The sequence below is a fragment of the Vidua chalybeata genome, chromosome 5 (genome assembly GCF_026979565.1).
Source record: "Vidua chalybeata isolate OUT-0048 chromosome 5, bVidCha1 merged haplotype, whole genome shotgun sequence".
Lineage (NCBI taxonomy): Eukaryota > Metazoa > Chordata > Aves > Passeriformes > Viduidae > Vidua > Vidua chalybeata.
In genome coordinates, this window is record NC_071534.1 from 68,854,546 (window position 1) to 68,871,565 (window position 17,020).

At 50.1% G+C, this 17,020-nt stretch overlaps 1 protein-coding gene across 7 annotated transcripts in view; it reads right to left on the reverse strand.

Moving 5' to 3' along the window:
• PFKFB3 (6-phosphofructo-2-kinase/fructose-2,6-biphosphatase 3) overlaps nucleotides 1-17,020 on the reverse strand; it is a 39,523-nt gene that overhangs the window by 6,154 nt on the left and 16,349 nt on the right. For 3 of the 7 annotated variants that reach the window (XM_053943369.1, XM_053943374.1, XM_053943371.1), the window contains exons 1-14: nucleotides 12,829-13,053; nucleotides 8,386-8,511; nucleotides 7,998-8,094; nucleotides 7,819-7,885; nucleotides 7,610-7,684; nucleotides 7,268-7,324; nucleotides 5,483-5,607; nucleotides 4,578-4,785; nucleotides 4,156-4,302; nucleotides 3,914-4,018; nucleotides 2,814-2,943; nucleotides 2,574-2,636; nucleotides 2,353-2,417; nucleotides 675-845 (exon numbers count right to left, since the gene is read on the reverse strand). In XM_053943369.1, coding sequence (XP_053799344.1) covers nucleotides 675-845; nucleotides 2,353-2,417; nucleotides 2,574-2,636; nucleotides 2,814-2,943; nucleotides 3,914-4,018; nucleotides 4,156-4,302; nucleotides 4,578-4,785; nucleotides 5,483-5,607; nucleotides 7,268-7,324; nucleotides 7,610-7,684; nucleotides 7,819-7,885; nucleotides 7,998-8,094; nucleotides 8,386-8,511; nucleotides 12,829-12,907 — 1,515 coding nt within the window. In that variant the 5' untranslated portion in view covers nucleotides 12,908-13,053. Of the gene's footprint in view, nucleotides 1-674; nucleotides 846-2,352; nucleotides 2,418-2,573; nucleotides 2,637-2,813; nucleotides 2,944-3,913; nucleotides 4,019-4,155; nucleotides 4,303-4,577; nucleotides 4,786-5,482; nucleotides 5,608-7,267; nucleotides 7,325-7,609; nucleotides 7,685-7,818; nucleotides 7,886-7,997; nucleotides 8,095-8,385; nucleotides 8,512-11,904; nucleotides 12,254-12,828; nucleotides 13,054-17,020 lie in introns of those variants that run through there. The other 4 variants (XM_053943367.1, XM_053943368.1, XM_053943372.1 and 1 more) reach the window with 3 other exon arrangements.

The window sequence follows — 17,020 nt, forward strand, 5'->3', positions numbered from 1 at the left end:
GGAGAGGGGTTTGTGCCTGGCAAAGTGAGCAGCAAGCAAGGCCTCTCTTCCCCTGTCCCTTCGTGGGTGGGTGAAAGAGGAGAGGACACATGAGCACCATGGCAGCTACCCACAGGGTTTCACCCGGGTTCACCACACCAAGAACCTTCTACTCAATTTTGGTCCATTTTGCCTGCAGCTCCAGGATGAAGGAGACCCTTCCAGCCAAAGATGAGTCTTGGCAGCAGCTCCTCCTTCAGAGAGGCACAAGAGCATTTGATTTACTGCCATGCCCAGGTTTGCAACAGAGCCAAGCACACCCAGAGGGAAGGGAAGGCATGAGCCCTTTGTTCCTGCTCACTCCAGGGAGGAGATCCCTCAGAAGGTTGATGCTGGATGGTGAAGGCACTAAATTAATGCAGCCTAGAGCTTGGTGGAAGTGGATGACGCTCTCAAAACCCAAGAGAGGATCAACAGTGACTCAAGGCAGGGAGGGACAGCAGCCATGGGAGGAAGATGCATCTCAGACAGCAGCACAGGTTACAACAAGTGCAAGCAGCTCCTCAGCTTCAGGAGTGACAGGAGGACAACAAACAATAAAACAACGAGAACAACAACCAAAAAAAAAAAAAAAAAAGGGGAAAAAAAAAAAAAAAAAAAAAAAAAAAAAAAAAAAAAAAAAGAGTTCAACTAACTTGTCCCGGCATCTGCGTGGGCACTTCCTGAGGAACACAGCCTGGCAGGGCAGAAGAAACAGCCACATGCTCCTCAAAGCTGTTGATGCGAGGTTTTTTGGTGGGCTCTGGGCTTGCTAGAGGGGTAACGCTATTACGTCTCATGAGCGGGTTAGGTCCCTTCTTTGCTTCCTAAATTAAAGTGAGACAAAGAAAATAAAAGTAAATATAAAAAAATAAAGCAAAATAAAGAAAAAGGAAGAAGGCGACAGTTATAAAGGAAAAAAAAATAGAAGCAAGTTGCTTTGGTTTTTTGGGGGTTTTTTTGGGTTTTTTTTTTTTTTTTTTTTTTTTTGTAAAGTAGCCTCTTACTTTTCCCCACAGTCACTGTCAATGAGCAAAGGATGCACTGAAAGTCTCTGGGCACAAAAAGAAACCCTTGATGCAAAATGCTTAAGAGCACAGAAGGGGAGGGGAGAAAAAAAAAAGTCTCTGCACTCAGATGAGACAGATTTTCTCCTCACCTGACCAAAAAAAGGTAACTACAGGTAGCTAAACACACCCAGCAGCAACCAAGCAGTGACTCTGCAGGACACAGAGGTACCATCGGTCTCCTCCTCAAAGCTGGTCCCTCCACCCAGAGAGGAGTGAAAGCAAGAAGAGGGAAGATGAGCCAGGCCAGACTGATCAGGAAGATTTGGGAAATGGGAGCAGAGCAGCCAGCGAGGGTCGGCACCACGCCAAGCTCCAACTCAAGCGAGGGGGGATGGAGGCAAAGCTGAGCAGGGGCACCCAAGCACTTGGCACATGCCTCACCCTGTCCTACCCAAGGCCTCGCTGCCATCCCCAGAGAGGGTGGCAAAGCAGGACATGCAGGGGGAAGGACTGGCTTCCCCCCACAGCTGCAGGGAGGGACAGGCAGCTCAGGTGCTGCCACCTGACAGGGGAAGCAAAGGAATGGAGATGTGGGCCAAAAGGGGACAGCCCCGACTGTTCAGCACCACTTTGGGCTCCACCACTAAGCACAAGTTGGAAATGTCCCAGCATCTTGGGACATGGGTGCTGCCAGGGTCCCTGTGGCCCGCTCTGGGTGGCTGCCCAGCCCTGACACAGAGTTTGGAATCCTCCTGTTCTGGCCTCTGAGCTCCAGTGGAGCACTGGGCAGACAGACCCAACCCTACAGGAATTTCTCCACAGGAGGGGTCTCCTCCACAGAGCATCCCCAGCCCAGCACTGCCACCTCCCACCCTGCAGAATGACAGAGAGCCATGGGCATACCAGGAAAAAGACCCTCAGAGGCAGATGGAGGGCAAGCATCCAGCCTGGGCTCTGCCAGCCAACTGGGAGACCTGGGAGAAGTCACCTTCTCCATCCACAGCTCCACTTCCTGCTCGGGTGAGTGGATAACCGTGCAGGTGAAAGTCAGAGACCAGGGAGGAGTTTTCCCTGGGCAAACACACTGGGAAGCAGGAACATGCAACAGCCCTTTTCCCTTGGAAAACCCTCAACTGGCCACGACTTTGGAGAGCAAGAACACACCTGATGCTCCCAGTCTTCCAGCAGCACTTCCAAGCACCCAGCTGAGCAATCTCCCCATGCCCACCACCCCAGGCATGATTTGGCAGTTCCCACTGCCAGCTGACCACAGGGGACAGGAGGGGGACACCAAAGGACAGCTCCAGGGAAAAGCAACACTCACCTCGGGCCGATCTCTGTGGGTGTTGACTGCTTCGATGTTCAGTGAGATGGATTCCACCCGGCAGCCTGCAGAAAGGAGCACAAAGACACAGATCAGCAAGCCCAGCAGGCACAGGATGTTACCAAGCACCCACCACAGATCCCTGCTTTTCTCCCAGGCAGCCTGGATTCAGGAGGAGGTACCAGTCAACCGCCTGGCATGTTTAGGAAGGTCTCACTCACCGTAGGCTACCGGCGTCAGCTTCAACACTGTGTGCAGGGGACACTTCAGGTAGGGCATTTCATCTGCAGAGACAGCAAAGCAGGAGGGTTATCCCACCTCCTCTCCAGAGGCAGGCTCAGACACCTTCATCCCACACCAAAGAGATGCACTCTCCACGATGTGAGCACAGTCTCCCCAGAGCTGTAACATCATCCCTCCTCCAGCAGGGCCAATCCTCTTCCCAGAGACGGGGAGCTCACCTGCACTCTTGTCCAGGAAGTAGGCCAGGAGACAGCGCATGACAGCCTGGTGGCAGATGACAAGGACGTTCTCTTGCCTCTCCAGCTCCATGATGACTGGCTCCAGGCGCTGCACCAAGTCTTGGTAGGACTGGGAAAGAAGGGAAGGGAGATGAGGCATGGAATCAATGCAACGAGCATCCCAAAGAAGCAACAGTCCTTGTCTTGGTACACCTCCTGATTTCATGTCTCTCAGTAAGCCAGCAAACTGCTAAAAACAAATAAATCCTCATCCCCAGGCTACTCTGGAACTCCTAGAGAAAGAGCCGTTCACATCGCAGTGAATCACAGCTCAGGCCTGGAGAATTAATTAACATAAGCAACAAGGGCTTTGAAGATAGAGCCTCTCCATCATCTTGATATTTGATTTGGTACAGGATTTCAAAGTTCTGAGAAGTCTGGAGCAACCTGAGAAACCCCAGGGTTTTGAAGGGCCTCATAAAAACCATGACAGGCATCCAGAAAGAGCCCCAGACACCCAGAGTTGGTGTCTGAACTCCCCACATATTCTTCTGTTAGATACAGGGTCGTGAGGACATCTCCAAAGATTTTTCTGAAATGTCTATGGGCATGACTTCCAATTTGGGGATAATTTGCTCAATTCACAGCCGAAAGTATCATCCAGAACTGATGCAAATTCCCACCTCATTGTGTCACCCCCTGAAAGCAGACTGCCAGGAACAGATATATTACCACCAACCCTTAGGGAATCATAATGAGAACAAGGCGAAAATTACTTTTTTTTGGAAATGAAAGGAAAGAAAATTAGGGCAGCACAAAACTGTGAGCAGATATAACGATGGAGGTTGGACTAAAAACCTCCAGAGGCTTTTCCCTACTGAATTGCTATAAAGTCAGTGGGACTGTTTGTTAAGTGATATATTTCTTATTGAGATCTTCATATGCCAAGATTTCACAAGAGCTCAAGGCAGAGGTAAACATGAGCCCTTTTAATTCTAGTTTCTTGGAGCTCCCACTGCTCCTCTGCTCAAGAGTAGAGGACAGAATGAGGAAAAAAAGGCCACATTTAAAGTAAAAGTCCTGTGTCTCTGCAGACCTACCTCCCCAGAAGGATAACGGTAATAATATTTATCCTGATCACGCAGAGCAAATTCCTCTGGATGTTGCTCCCTGATTTCTTCATAGGTCATTTCTTCACACACACCCTGCCAGGGCAGGACAAGCACAAGGTTACTGGACATGCTCAAGTCAAACAGCATCAGCACAGCCAGCCAAAACCTCACTTTCTCTTGCTAAGCAACAACCAGCCCCATCCAGCTGCTGTGGTTGTACAGATACTCACAGCATCAATTTCATTGAGTGCCTTCCACTGCTCATAGGGCAGCTGGAGAGCTTCTGCTGTTTGGATTGTCCTCTTTAGCTGGCTCGTCCAAATTTTGAGGTCCTTCAGGTTCTGCTCTTCCACAAATTTGTTCAGTGCCACTGCAAACTGTGGGACATACAAAAAAATGAGGTTGATTCCTGGTCCAGAGCTTCCCAATGGGCCTTCTTCCCTACTTCCCACTAAGTGTTGCCTTTCACAGGCAGAAAGATCAGCCTCCTGCTCAGGGGAAGGGCAGCCACACATTCATTGATCCCCAAGAGCTACAGATGGACCCTCAGCAGCCCAGCTGTCATCAAACATGCATTTAACCCAAGACACAGCATCTACTACAGCCACATCACTCCTGGAAGCCAGAGGGGAACATTTTCCTCCTCCCTCACCTTCTTGCCCCTGTTGGAGAGGCCAGAGTCCCCTCCAATCCTCCCCTTGAGGTTGAACTCGCTCTCCCCGTGCCGACAGAGGTAAATGGTGCGGGGCTGGACGTGGATGTTCATGAGGTAGTAAACAATCCTGCTCTGGATGTGATCCTGAACCTTGTTGACCAGGAACCGCCGGCCAACGTCGATGACTTTGATGAGAGAAAGTTCCCTGGGGACAGACAGAGACAGTCATTCTCCCAAGCAGCCCTGTGAGTTATCTCTGCCCATGTAATCACCCAGCTCAAAGGATTTCCTGCGGGCTATTTTCAGCAGGGAGCCAACAGGTAGTGGGGATTCATGGAGAGATGAATAGCAGCAGTGTAATCGCCACCCCTCCCCTCTTGCAGCAGTAAAGAGGATTAAACAGGACTAACAGGGAACATGCTCCTCCCCAGGACAGGGATCAGCGGGACTGGGACAATCCACACAGGGCACACAGAGGTGTTTGTGAGCAGTGGAGAGGCCGGGAGGTGCCTGCTCTAGAGTCAGGCAGGACAGCAAAGCTCTTCCAAGGCACACAACCACCAGGCAGAAGCCACAGGGCTTGCTCAATCCTGTGGTTTGAGCCAAGCAGTCCCTTGGGACAATGAAAAAAAAAGCACCTCAACCACTCAAACTCAAGTGCTTTCCCAAAACCTTTGTATTTAGAACACTGGGAAGGCATCAGTGCCCATTTCCCTGCCACAGGGCCTGGGGAAACCAGCATTTTCCTATAGAAGGCCTGGATTCGAGGTGAGGCCTGGCCATAAATCATTCTAGCATAGTCAGGCGTTTGAAGACAAAGTGAAATACAGCTCCACCCTTCACTGCTGTTCTCCTGGGAGAGGGCAGGTGCTCAAGGCAGCTCAGAAGCCAAGGTCTTTTACCTGTCATAGTCATCAGGGTCGAGGGGCTGGTAGCTGGCTTGGTAACAATTGATCCTCTTCATGAAATCCTCCATGGCATCAGTGGAATTACAGTCCCGGTAATCTGGGCTGGACAATTTGACTTCCTGCAACAGAAAAAAAAAAAAACATGCCACAAGGAGAGGTTAGGAAGCTTTCCAAGCCAGACAATGCTAATCTGGAATTTCAAAGTCCTGCCAAGATCCTGTGATTAGCTGAAACTCAGTGATGAGTACTTTATAGTCATCACTCATCGCAGAGCAGAAAAGCAGCAAATTAAACCCAAAACCAAGCGTCAGGTGGGAGAATTTGGTATCAACCATTGCCTGATTAGTACAGACAGTCCGCTCCCATTCTCCCAAGAGGTGGTCTAGCACTCACCACCCAACAGCAGGAAAACTGAGCTTCCTAATGGCTAAAAAAAAAACCCCATCAAGTTCAAACTCAAGCTGAGAAAGGGAAGTGCATGGACATAGGCAAGATGCTTATCCCAGCTCAGCAGCAGGACAGTAGGATGGCAACATTCAACCCCTTTCTGTGCATTATTTCCTGCAAGCTGTTGGGCTGAAAGACACTAGAAACAGGCAGTGTGAATACCCACAAGCCTCACAGAATAAGTCCTGCCTGAACTAATCTAACAGGCTGTTTGAAGATTTGTGGTTGAACAGCAGCATTACACATTGGTAATTTCACAAGCAGTCCTGAAACCAACAGGATAACACAATGGATCAACACATGTGGCAACATCCCAGGCCTGGGGTGTATTTTCCGCACTGATCCCAGCACTACGAGCACCATTCATCTGCAGTTCCCTGTGGAGCAAAATCCCATGCTCAGCTAGGAGCTGATTTTCTCACCCTTCAAGCATTAGTTTCCAAATAAAGGGATTAAAATCCTCAAAAAAAAATCCAGCTTGGGGAAAAAAAAAAAAAGTAGCAAACTGAGCATTTTGTTGTTGAAAAGGCTGTATGAAACCTCTCAGAAAGTTGGTCACTGGGATAACAGCTCCCAGCAGGAGCAAAAGACACTCTTCAGCCCCTGGCTGGCAGCACAGTTTGCCATGTTGGCTGTCACCAACCACCTTTTTATCTTCCATGTGCCTCAGCAGAGTTTCCAGGATGATCTGCTCCATTATCTTCCCAAAACTGAGGTGAGACTGCACCTGTAGTCCCCCAATTCTGTCAGGGTTTTGTTTTTTCTAACCCAATTCCTGGCTGCTCAGACAATCCCTGTATTCCTCCAAGGCTGCCTGTCCTTGTTTCCATCCTCTCTCTGTAGGCTTCCTTTTAGTGTTGGAGTTTGTCCAGGAGCTCCTTGTTCATCCTGGCATTTTTGATGGCTGCTCCTTTGCTGGGAATAAATCACAGCTGAACTTGGAGAAAATGATCCTTGACCATGAACCAGTTTTCTTGGGCCTCTCTTCCCTCCTGGGCTTTTTATCCCACGATACTCCAGGCAAAAATCAGCTCTCCTGACATCTCACTTCACAGCTACTGCAGCACAGGCTGCCCTGGAGCTCCTCACCAGCCCCTTCTTGGTGACAACAAGATGCAACAGAGAGCAAACAAGGAGAGGTGCTGTCCCTTGGAGAAAGAAGTCACCAACACATCCCTGGAACCTCCTAGATTGCCAGTGCCATGCTGTGCTGTCCCTCCAGCAGGTACCAGGGTATTTAAAGCCCACCATGAAGACCAGAGCTTGTGAAGGTCATTGCTATTCCTACCTCTCTATGGAGGGAAAGCAAAAGCAGGACACTTCCACACTTACCATAACGTTGGTGGCAACTACGTTGGGATCATTGCAGACAGATTCAATGAAGAATACCTGTGAAGCAAAGCAAAGCTCAGCTGAAAGCCACCAGCAAGGTTTGTAACATTCAGCCAGCTCCTTGCTCAACCCAGCCTCCTCCCTGCGTCCCGCTCCCATCCTTTCCTTCCCCACGGCTCGGTACAGAGAATGAAGGAAGAGTTTCATATTTTTAATCAAACCCAGCGGTGAAATCTCCCTCACACAGGAGCAGCATGAGGATAACACATGAATGAAAGAAGAGACACCAACTCTGCACTACAGTGGACTTCCCAATGCAGGCATCAGCCCCATGGTACCAACCTTGAACCCATTCTCTTTGGCGAAGTTTAGGATCATCCCTCTCCTCTCCCGCGTGGTATTGGTGGCATCAAAAACCTTTGAAAGCAAAAGATCTCAATTGGCACCACAAAAGCCTGGTTTCCCAGAGAGCCCCTCCTCAGAGAAGGCACTGCAGAGGACCTTTGGGGTTGGCACAGCTGCCAAACCCCAGAGCACATCTGGGAGCTCACCGCAATCTGCCCGGCCTCCTCCGTCAGGTACCGCTTCACATCCCTCAGGGCTGCCATGGCACATTGCCTGCAAAAGAGGGGACACACGTGTGGCCCTGATGTCCTCTGGGTGTGGTGGTCACCCTGAAGTTACCAATCCCGTAGAGATTCAGTTTTGAGCTCTCAGAAGCCACTCTCACCTCCTGACTTTCATGGCTTCCTCGTTGTCAGGACGGAAGAAGTCATAGGAGCTGTAATGCTTCACGGCCTCGCGGCGATACTCTCCAACGTTGAAAACTAGGTGGGAAAAGCAAAAAAAAAAAAAAAAAATCGTCAAAATGAGGGGCATGACTCAGTTGTGCAGCTTCTACAGTTAAAGCAAGCTGGGGCCAAGAAGTTACATCCTCAGGGCATCCCTTCAAAGTGTAGCCCAGCAAACCTGGTCTGCATGAAATGTGAAAACAGATATTTGGCCTGTGGGATCTTGGAAACATCCCCCACTACCTCCCATCTCCCAAAGCATGGATCTAGAAGAATTCCTGAGGACCAGACCTCCTGCTTTCCCCTGGCAGCCAGTGCAAGCCTCACCTTTTGTGGGGACACCGATCCAGTTGAGGTAGCGAGTCAGCTTCTTGGAGATGTAGGTCTTGCCACGGGCTGGGAGGCCAACCATGACTATCACAGTGGGGGAATTGGCAAGCTGAGGCCCACAGGCTGCAAGGAAAAAGAACGGGAGCTGTTAATTCTCCAGCTCATCCCGAGTAAACCCTACAAGGCACTTGTTTTTATCTGGACTCCTTCCAAGTCCTTCAGCAGCTGGAGGAAACATGAAAGCCACAGCAAGAACATCCTGATGGGTGCAAAGTAGGCAAGGAGCCAGCAGCTGGCCCAGGCTCCCTGGAGAGCCTCTGTGCTTCAGTTTCCTCATTTGCAACCAAAATAAAGTTATTTTTTAAATAAAATTCAAAATCAAGGCAAGCACAACTTCACATTCCAATGGCTTGGCAATTCCATAAAAAGCTCAAGGATAGCCAAGGACTTTTGACTTGTCCCTGCAGCAGTGTCTGTGCTGAAATACCAGGTCTGGCCCAAGCTCTTCACCCACAGAAAGCATCTCCCAAAATCTTTGACTTGATTTCTAGCTGACACACAACCAACTAACTGGATTTTCTCAAGACAAGAGAAAATCAAGAGAAGACAAGAGAAAACAAGGCAAGAGAACCACAGAACTAGCAGCATTTAAAAGTGGGCTATCCAAGTGATTTATCCCTTTTTTCCTCATAAACCCAAGCTGGGTTATTGTTGTTGTTTTTTTTTTTGGCTGTTTTTTTTTTTTTGTGGTGAAGAGGGTCCATGTCACACAGCTGGAAAGAAAATCCAGAGGCAGCATTTGCAGAACAGATGGGACCCTGCAGGGGATTTCTCACCCACCCTTCCATCCACCCGGTGAGCACAGAGACCTCATAGGAAAGGAATGCAGGGAGTGAGTGGCTGGTGGCAGAGCCATAAAACCCAGCTTAATTATGGCCTGGGTGGAGAGCTCTGCCTGCCTGCCACAGCTGCCTGAAGGTGGGACCAGGGGATGCCAGGAGCTCCCAGGGATGGACACAGGGCTGGGGTAGGTTTTTGTCAGCGTGGATCCGGAAAGGACAAACAAACTGAGAGGTACCCACAGAACATGCAAAGCACATGGGTTTACCTTCACCTTCTAAGAAAATAAATAAATCCAGCAGCTGGAGAAACCAAATTAAGGCCACAAGGAAGATTCATGGCAGTGGTACCCAGATGGCAGAGAAGAGCCACCCATCGTCTTCCTAAGTTTCTTACCAAAGCAAACTCAGCAGGCAAGAGATTAAAAAACTACCTAAAATATAGTTTGTTTGTTTTTTTCTGTTTCATTCCCCTGGCTGGAGCTGTCCTCACACTCACTCCCTTTGTGCAACCTGCCCCCCACCCAGTGCTGCATTTCAAAACCCCGGGGCAGCTCCCAAAGATTTTGGCAGCAAGTGCTAATTTTCTGTGCTGGGGCACAAGGGAGCTGTGCAACATACCAAGAAAAATACTTTTCCCCCCTCTAACAGTCTCACATCCTTATCCAAGTTATGGGTGCAAGTTTTACACAAAAACCAGACACTTAAATTAGATAAAGGGAGGAAGAAGGAATAATACCTGAAATAAGGAAGCTCTTCCTTTCCCTACCTGCCAGTGGGCAAAGGATCTCAGAGTAGAGCCAAGAGGATTTAGGGCCATTAAATAACACTCCAAGAGCAAAGGGACAATGCTGGGTTCTGTTCATGTCCCTGTGGCTCCAGACAGCTGTGACAGCCCCAGGGCTGGCACTGTGTGGGCACACACGTGTCACCTTCCAAAGGCTGCTGCAAGAGTTGAACACCCCTAATTCAGGAATCTCCCCCCAGTTTTTACTGCCCTTGCACAATGGAACAGCACCTGGGAAGCACCTCCCAAAACACCATGGCATCAGCGAGCAACATTTCATCAGGAATCTGAGCCCAAAGCAAAAGTCCCCGGGAAACTTTGCATCAGGGATGAAACAGAACCCAGTGTTTTGCTCCCAGTCTTTCACAAAGGCCTCATTCATCATTTCTTTTCACCACTGCTGGGAAGCTATCAGGGATTTCAATACATATTCATTACTCCTTATCGACATCTAGCCAGGTAAGTCAAGGCCAGGGATGATTTTCAGAGGGTATTTAAAAGGAGCTTATCACTTTTGCTATTTGCCAGAAAGTCAGCTTCACCAGTGGGTAAAACAGAAAGGGGAAAAAAAATAACAACAACAACAAAAAAAAAAAACACCCAGCCCAAAAGGGAAGGAAATATGCTTCTATAAAAAGTCGGATAAAACAGCCACCTCCCCACTTCAGGCATTTTTACTGTCTCCTCCTAAGTATTCCCCAAAACCTCCCACAAGCCCAGAGTGCACGTTCTGTTAGTCCCATTGCCCTTTCCCCAGCTTCTTCCCGCTGCAATTCCAACACCTTCGGGGATGCCCGATCCTGCGCGTGGAACCGCGACCCCTGCGAGCCGCGGATGAACGCGAACACCCCGGGCGTGTGTTCCACACCCACCGAGCCGGAAAAGGCAGCGATGGGACGGAGAGAGGCAGTGGCAGCCCTTTCCCTCCCGGAGCATCCCCCTCCCCTCGCCCGGCTCTGCCCCAGCCAGCGCCTTCGACGGCTCGACTTTCCCAGCCCCTACGTGAGAGACGTGCGGCGTGACAGCAATTTAATGGATCGCCGTCAAAAGGGCAGCCGAAGGCATCGCTGCAGCCTCCCCTGGACCAGCCATCACACAATCGGACTCGTTATTCCACACCCGGGGAGCGTCCTTGCAGAGGATGCTCCCAGGGATGCGCCCGCTCCCTCCAGGCATCGCGCTGGAAGTGGTCTCCGTTATTCCTCCGTTCCCACCCAGCTTTGCACAGCCCTCACTCTTTGTTGCTGCTGAGGAATTAATAGCACCTCGCGTTTAAAATAGCTCGAGTTTAAAAAGAGTAAGCTAAAAAAAAAAAAGCCTCTTCTCACATTGCACAGCGTGGCTCGCTCCCACCCCAAGAAAATATAATTACAAGCCACATTATGTTATTAATAAGCCCCTCGGTGCCTTAATATATCAAATATGCTAGTTTTATCCGCTGCCAAAAGGGAGCTCTCTCTGAGAAACCAGGCGAACGAAGTGGCAAAAAACCACTGCATGCACAAGGGATTTCTTTCAGAGGTGCCAGCCCTTGAGAAAAATCCAGCCACAGAGACACACGTGCAAAGCATTAAGCCGGGAGACGTTTTACCCACTCTAAGCAAAGCCCCTTGGCTACCCAGATGCCTGTTGCTGAAATCCATTTCCTCGGCAGCTCCCGCGGCAGGGCTGCCCTTGCCAGCCACAGGCTGCGCATCCCAACATCTGCTCCGGGGTGCCTGACCCACAGCCACGGGCAACAGCATCTGGCAAGCTCACAGGATATCTACTTCTTTAAAAAGTATTATTATTATTATTATTTAGAAGGAGAAACTTTCCAGCCAAGGTAAATAAACATCGGAAGCGACTTGAAACGCCTGCTGAAGGCAAGCATCGGAAAGACTGATTCACCCAAGCCGCTTCCATCCCTCGCCGGGCTGCGAGTGCCACCCCCTCCATCCCGGCTCCGCACATTCCTGCGGCGCTCGTTTAGAGTTAGGAATCGCACAACTGGCAGGTTGTCCGTGTAGCTGGTGGGTGACTTAAAGGAGCTGCTTCCCGAGCTTTCGGATTGGCTCATGATTTAAGATTTGGTTTGTAGTAACACCGGAAGGACCCAAACATTTTTATATTCCGAGGTTCAGAGATAAGGGGAAACCACTGCAGAAGTTTGAGCACTAATTTCTGCCTTCCCCTCCATCTGCCTCCTCTTCCCCACAGGGTTAAATGGTAAAATGCAAACGGCTGGTGTTTGGTTGGGGCTTTTTCCCCCTAAATATAGTGCCCTAATCCTCAAAAAAAAAAAAAATTAACACTAATTGGACAGGATTTGGAGCAAGCTGGTCTAGTGGAAGGTGTCCCGTCACATGGCAGGAGGGTTGTGGAACGAGATTATCTTTACGGTGCCTTCCAACCCAAACCATTCACAATTCTGCCATCAATAAATCCCCGGGCGAGCCGCTTGACACCGTGAAAAATCCCAGCTGAGCTGGCACCGGGGCTGCGAGGTGAACGACCTGCTCCCTTCCCTTTTAATCCCAGGGCTGGCAGCGGAGGGTGGAAACGGGGCCACGCGTGTCGCGGCACCTCCCCGCAGCCATGTGACAGCCGGCTGCACCTTCCGAGCGCCGGGAGCGAGTCACGGGATGGCAGCGGGTGGGATGCGGGCACCGCCAGGATGCTGGGGCACGGCGAGGAGAAGGGAGGAGGGATGCTGCAGGGATGCTGCAAAGAGCCCCGCGCCGCGCTGCGCGGAGAAAGGGGAGAGCTTCCCACCCATGCCGTGCCTCCATCCCAGTCCCCATCCCTCCGGGATGCTGCCGTGCCCGTACTCACAGCGGCGGGGCAGCGCCGGGCGGTTGTCATTGGGAAGCCAAATCTTCTGGATGCGGCTTTGCGTCAGCTCCATGGGCATTTTTAAAACAAAGGTCTTTTTGCGCTCCGCGTCCACCTTGATGCGTTTGCGGGAGGGAGGAGGAGAAATAAAAAAGGGGAGGGGGAAAGAGGTGAGGGAAATATATGATAAAAAAAAAATAATAAAAAGCGTTTTTGTTGCAGTCGGTGGTTTGGGCGAGCGGCTGCGGCGCTTTCGGATGCTGCTCCGAGCCTCGTGAAGGTTTTACGGCAGGAGGGGGAGGAGGAGGAAGAGGAGGGCCGGGTCTGCAGGGCACAAAGCCGGGCAGGAATGGCCCCGGCGCAGCCGCTGCGCGCTGAGAGGGAGCGAGGGCGAGCCCCGCTGCGAACCGCGACGGAAAGCGGGCTGAAAAAAAATACAGATATTAAAAAAAAAAAAAAAATCAAAAAAACTATCTTCCCTTTTAAATTGCGGGGAAAAAAAATAACAAGAGAAGAAAGGCAGGAGACTCTCCACGCGAGGCAGCCGGACAAGGAGTGGTGCTACAGCGCTGGCCGCTGCTCTGGCCGGCTCCGCTCACGATGTGCCGGCAGCTGCCGGGCCGCCTATTTCTATCCCGACAGGCCGGGACCGCCTCCGGGGCGGAGCGGGGCCGGGCGGGCGCTGCGGCGCCGCGGAGGAGGAGGAGGAGGAGGAGGAGGAGGAGGATGGGAAGGAGGAGGAGGAGGAGGAGGATGGAGATGAAGATGGAGGGATGCCGGCGCGGCCCCTGCCGCCCCCTGCCGGCCGCCCCCCGCACTGCAGCGCGGACAAAGGACGCGCTTTGTTCCGCGGGGGGAACGCGACACCGACCCCTCCCCCACGCCGGGAATCTGGGGCGCGCAGGGGACCCCCCAGACTAAAATATCTGTGGTTAAATAAATGGTCTGTTTCATTCCTCGCGTCTCTTCAAACAACGAGGGAAAATGATGTAGAATGATGGAAATTGATTTTTTTTTTTCTTAAAAGGAAAATGAAAACTCGACAGTAAATAACTAAAAAATATTTCAAAACTAAAAAAGAAGTAAAAATGTAAAGAGAAAAAAATTCATTAAAATTAATTATGAAAATAAAATAGGGAATAGAGGAGAAAGTAAGAAGGGGGAAAGAAATAAAAAAAATTGGAATAAAGTTAAAATTAAAAATAAAATTTAAAAAATTAACTAGAGACAAATAACATAAAAACTATTTTTTAAAATAAAAATAGAGGGGAAAAAAAGAAAAAAAGAACAATAAGTACAACAGCGATGGGATGGGGGGACTCCGCCGGCGCGCCCCTTGCGCCCCTCACTCCGCGGCCGGCGGGTTCGGGCCGGGGCGTCCCGCGGGGGGCCGGGGGATGCCGGGGGGTCCCGAGGGGCCGGGGGATGCCGGCCCTGCTCTCCTGCACGTCGCTCACGTCGCACATGCGGTGCCGAGCCGCCTCCCCCGGAGGGGATGCCCGGGCTGCGGCGGCTCCGCCTCCGCCCGCGGCCACCGCGGCTGCTCCGCCCCGCTCCGCGCCCGGGCGGGCCGGGAGGCGCCGGGGCCTCCCCGCGTCCCTCCGCGAACAGCGGCTCGGGGGCGGCTGGAGCGGCCGCGGCGCTGGGGATGCTCCGCGGAGAGCCTCTGCTCTCAAACGGGCGCATAACGCTAATTTTTAATCAATAGTTTTTAAAACTGAATATTATTTTAATTTAACAATCCCGTTTCATTGTTTATTATTTAATGTTTTCATAGAATGATTTTCTTTTGTATTATTTTATCATTTTACTATTCATTTATTTGTTCTTAATTATGTCATGTTCATATACAATAAATACAATATTATTATTATTGTTATTGTTATTATTATTATTATTATTATATTTGCACTCTCTTATTAGTTTATTAAACTTCTTAATCCACTCGCCAGGTCCCTGCAAGTTATATTTCCACTCTAAATTAGGCTACAAACTGCACCCCAGCAGTGCTGACACCCCCACACAGCTTCTGTTTGCAGCACAGAGGGGCTGGGACCACCCTGAAAATTCCTGTGACGACGCCCAAACCCCAAACACTCAGGTGCTCAAACCCCCTTGTCCCCCAACACCGATGGGGATGATCCCACCTGGCCTGGAGGGGTTTCTTTGGAAGGATTCTGGGTGGGAATTTGCCACAGCAGGGAAATGTGGGAATGTGTCACGGGTGGGAAGAGCTGTAGAGGCGGGAGCATCAGCTTTGATGGTGTTTAATACAGCAAATTTTGCTTCAAAATTTAAAGCCTGATACGGAGCATCTTGGATACCTAAAATGTTCAATAATTTTTTTTTTTTTTTTTTTTACTTAGGGCATTTTCCTCCTCTGCAAGCAAAGGCTTGTATTTTTATAACGCATTTAGAAGGAAGATATTTCTGGCTAATTCCTTACATGGAGCCAAGATGAAGTAAAAAGTGCACAATCTTTCCCTCTCCTACACAGGGAAAAAATATTCACAGGCAAAAAGAAAAAAAAAATAAAAAGAAATTAAAAAAAAAAAAAAAGCTACTATGAGTGAGCTGGAAAAGAACCAGAGATTTGGGATGTGGGAAGGAAGATGGGAGAGAGCTGTGAGTGCTCCAGTTGGCAAGGATGGGATGGGAGTCAGGCACAACAGCCCTCGCTGGACCACTCTGCACAAAATCCCCAAATCTTTTTCACATGTAGGGCAACAGAAAGCTGGTTCCCAGCTAGAGCATGAGTCAGAAGGAGGACAAAAACTCACATGATTTTACAGGACAAGGAATTTGGGCATCATCCCCCTTCCTCTCTCCCCTCTCCGTGGCTCTTTTCCACCTCACAAATCACCACCCCCATGACATGAAAAGGAGCCCGAAAGCAAAACCCTGCCTGAATTAAAATCACAGTCGCTTCAAATTAGATCCACCTAGTAACTCTTGGCTTAGAAACTCCTAAATAACTGGAGCGGAAAGCTCCAACTCCTAAATAAGTGGCCTGGATTTCAAAGGCACCAGCGCCCAGCTGCTCCGAGGGAGGTCAGCTGGAAGAAGCACTACTATTTTTAAGGCACTTGCACCCTGGGGAGAGGGCAGGGAGCAGGACAGCACTAGGTGCACTCAGAGGATTATTTTTCCCCCTCCCAAATCGTGCTATGCAAAAATCCCAGCTTCCTAAAAATAGCACCTGGGCTGGTAAATAAAATGTTGCTCGCAGCTGCTGTGATAAGAGCCCAAAGGCGTGCTTAGCTCAGCGATTTTTCAGGAAATCAAGTCACTGATGCAGCCTGAATGCTGTCAGGAGGATGTGTCAGCTCCTGGAGAGCCACCACAGGCACAGTGTGACATGGGACAGCCAGTGATGCTGACCCACAGAGGGTGGAGGGAGGCATCAACCAGCCAGTGCAGGCTGGAGGTGCTGCCATCCATACCCCAGTCAGGAACTGGCAGATGTTTAATAAATGAGAAGGGACAGGGACGTAATGCCAGGGTTTGAAATACGAAAATCCTGGTGGTAGATGGGGGAAAATATTAACCCTGAGCATCCAAGGGATGAATGCATCAGGTCCAGAGAGGTGGGAGAGGGAAGTACAAAAAGGGAAAGTCTGGCAGAGAAGGGGAAAATTCCTATTTCTGTGAGAATGGGATACCCAGCTCTTATGGGGTTCACAGTCTTCAAAGTTCTCTGAAACACCAAAACTAAAACCTGTCAATTCCCTCTTTTGTTCCACCGCAGCTCCAACATCTAACTCACCTAGCAACCCATCCTGAACATTGCATTAGGCTCTGGATGCATCCCAAAGTGACAGCTCCAGACTTCATTCTCCATCCCCTTTGGAAGAAGCTACTGGTGACCAGCCTGCCTTCCCTGACATCCTCCCTGTGGCATCAAAATGCCAGCACCAGCAGCAATTGCTCTGGCGAGCCCCAACTCTGACTAAGCCATGATTCACCCTCTTCTTTTAATGTCTTTTTTTTTTTTTTAATTTATTTATTTGATTCCCTCTAAAGGAAACTTGGAAGGCAAGGACCAGTCACGTTCTTGCCTACATTCAGTGCAACACGCATCCTCTCCTTCAGAATTGGCGCGGGGGTGCAGGGAGGGGAGATGCCTGGTGGGATCCGAGTCACACATCCAGGAATTCTTTGCATGGCTAGAATTTGGGGAGGGTGGCTGGGA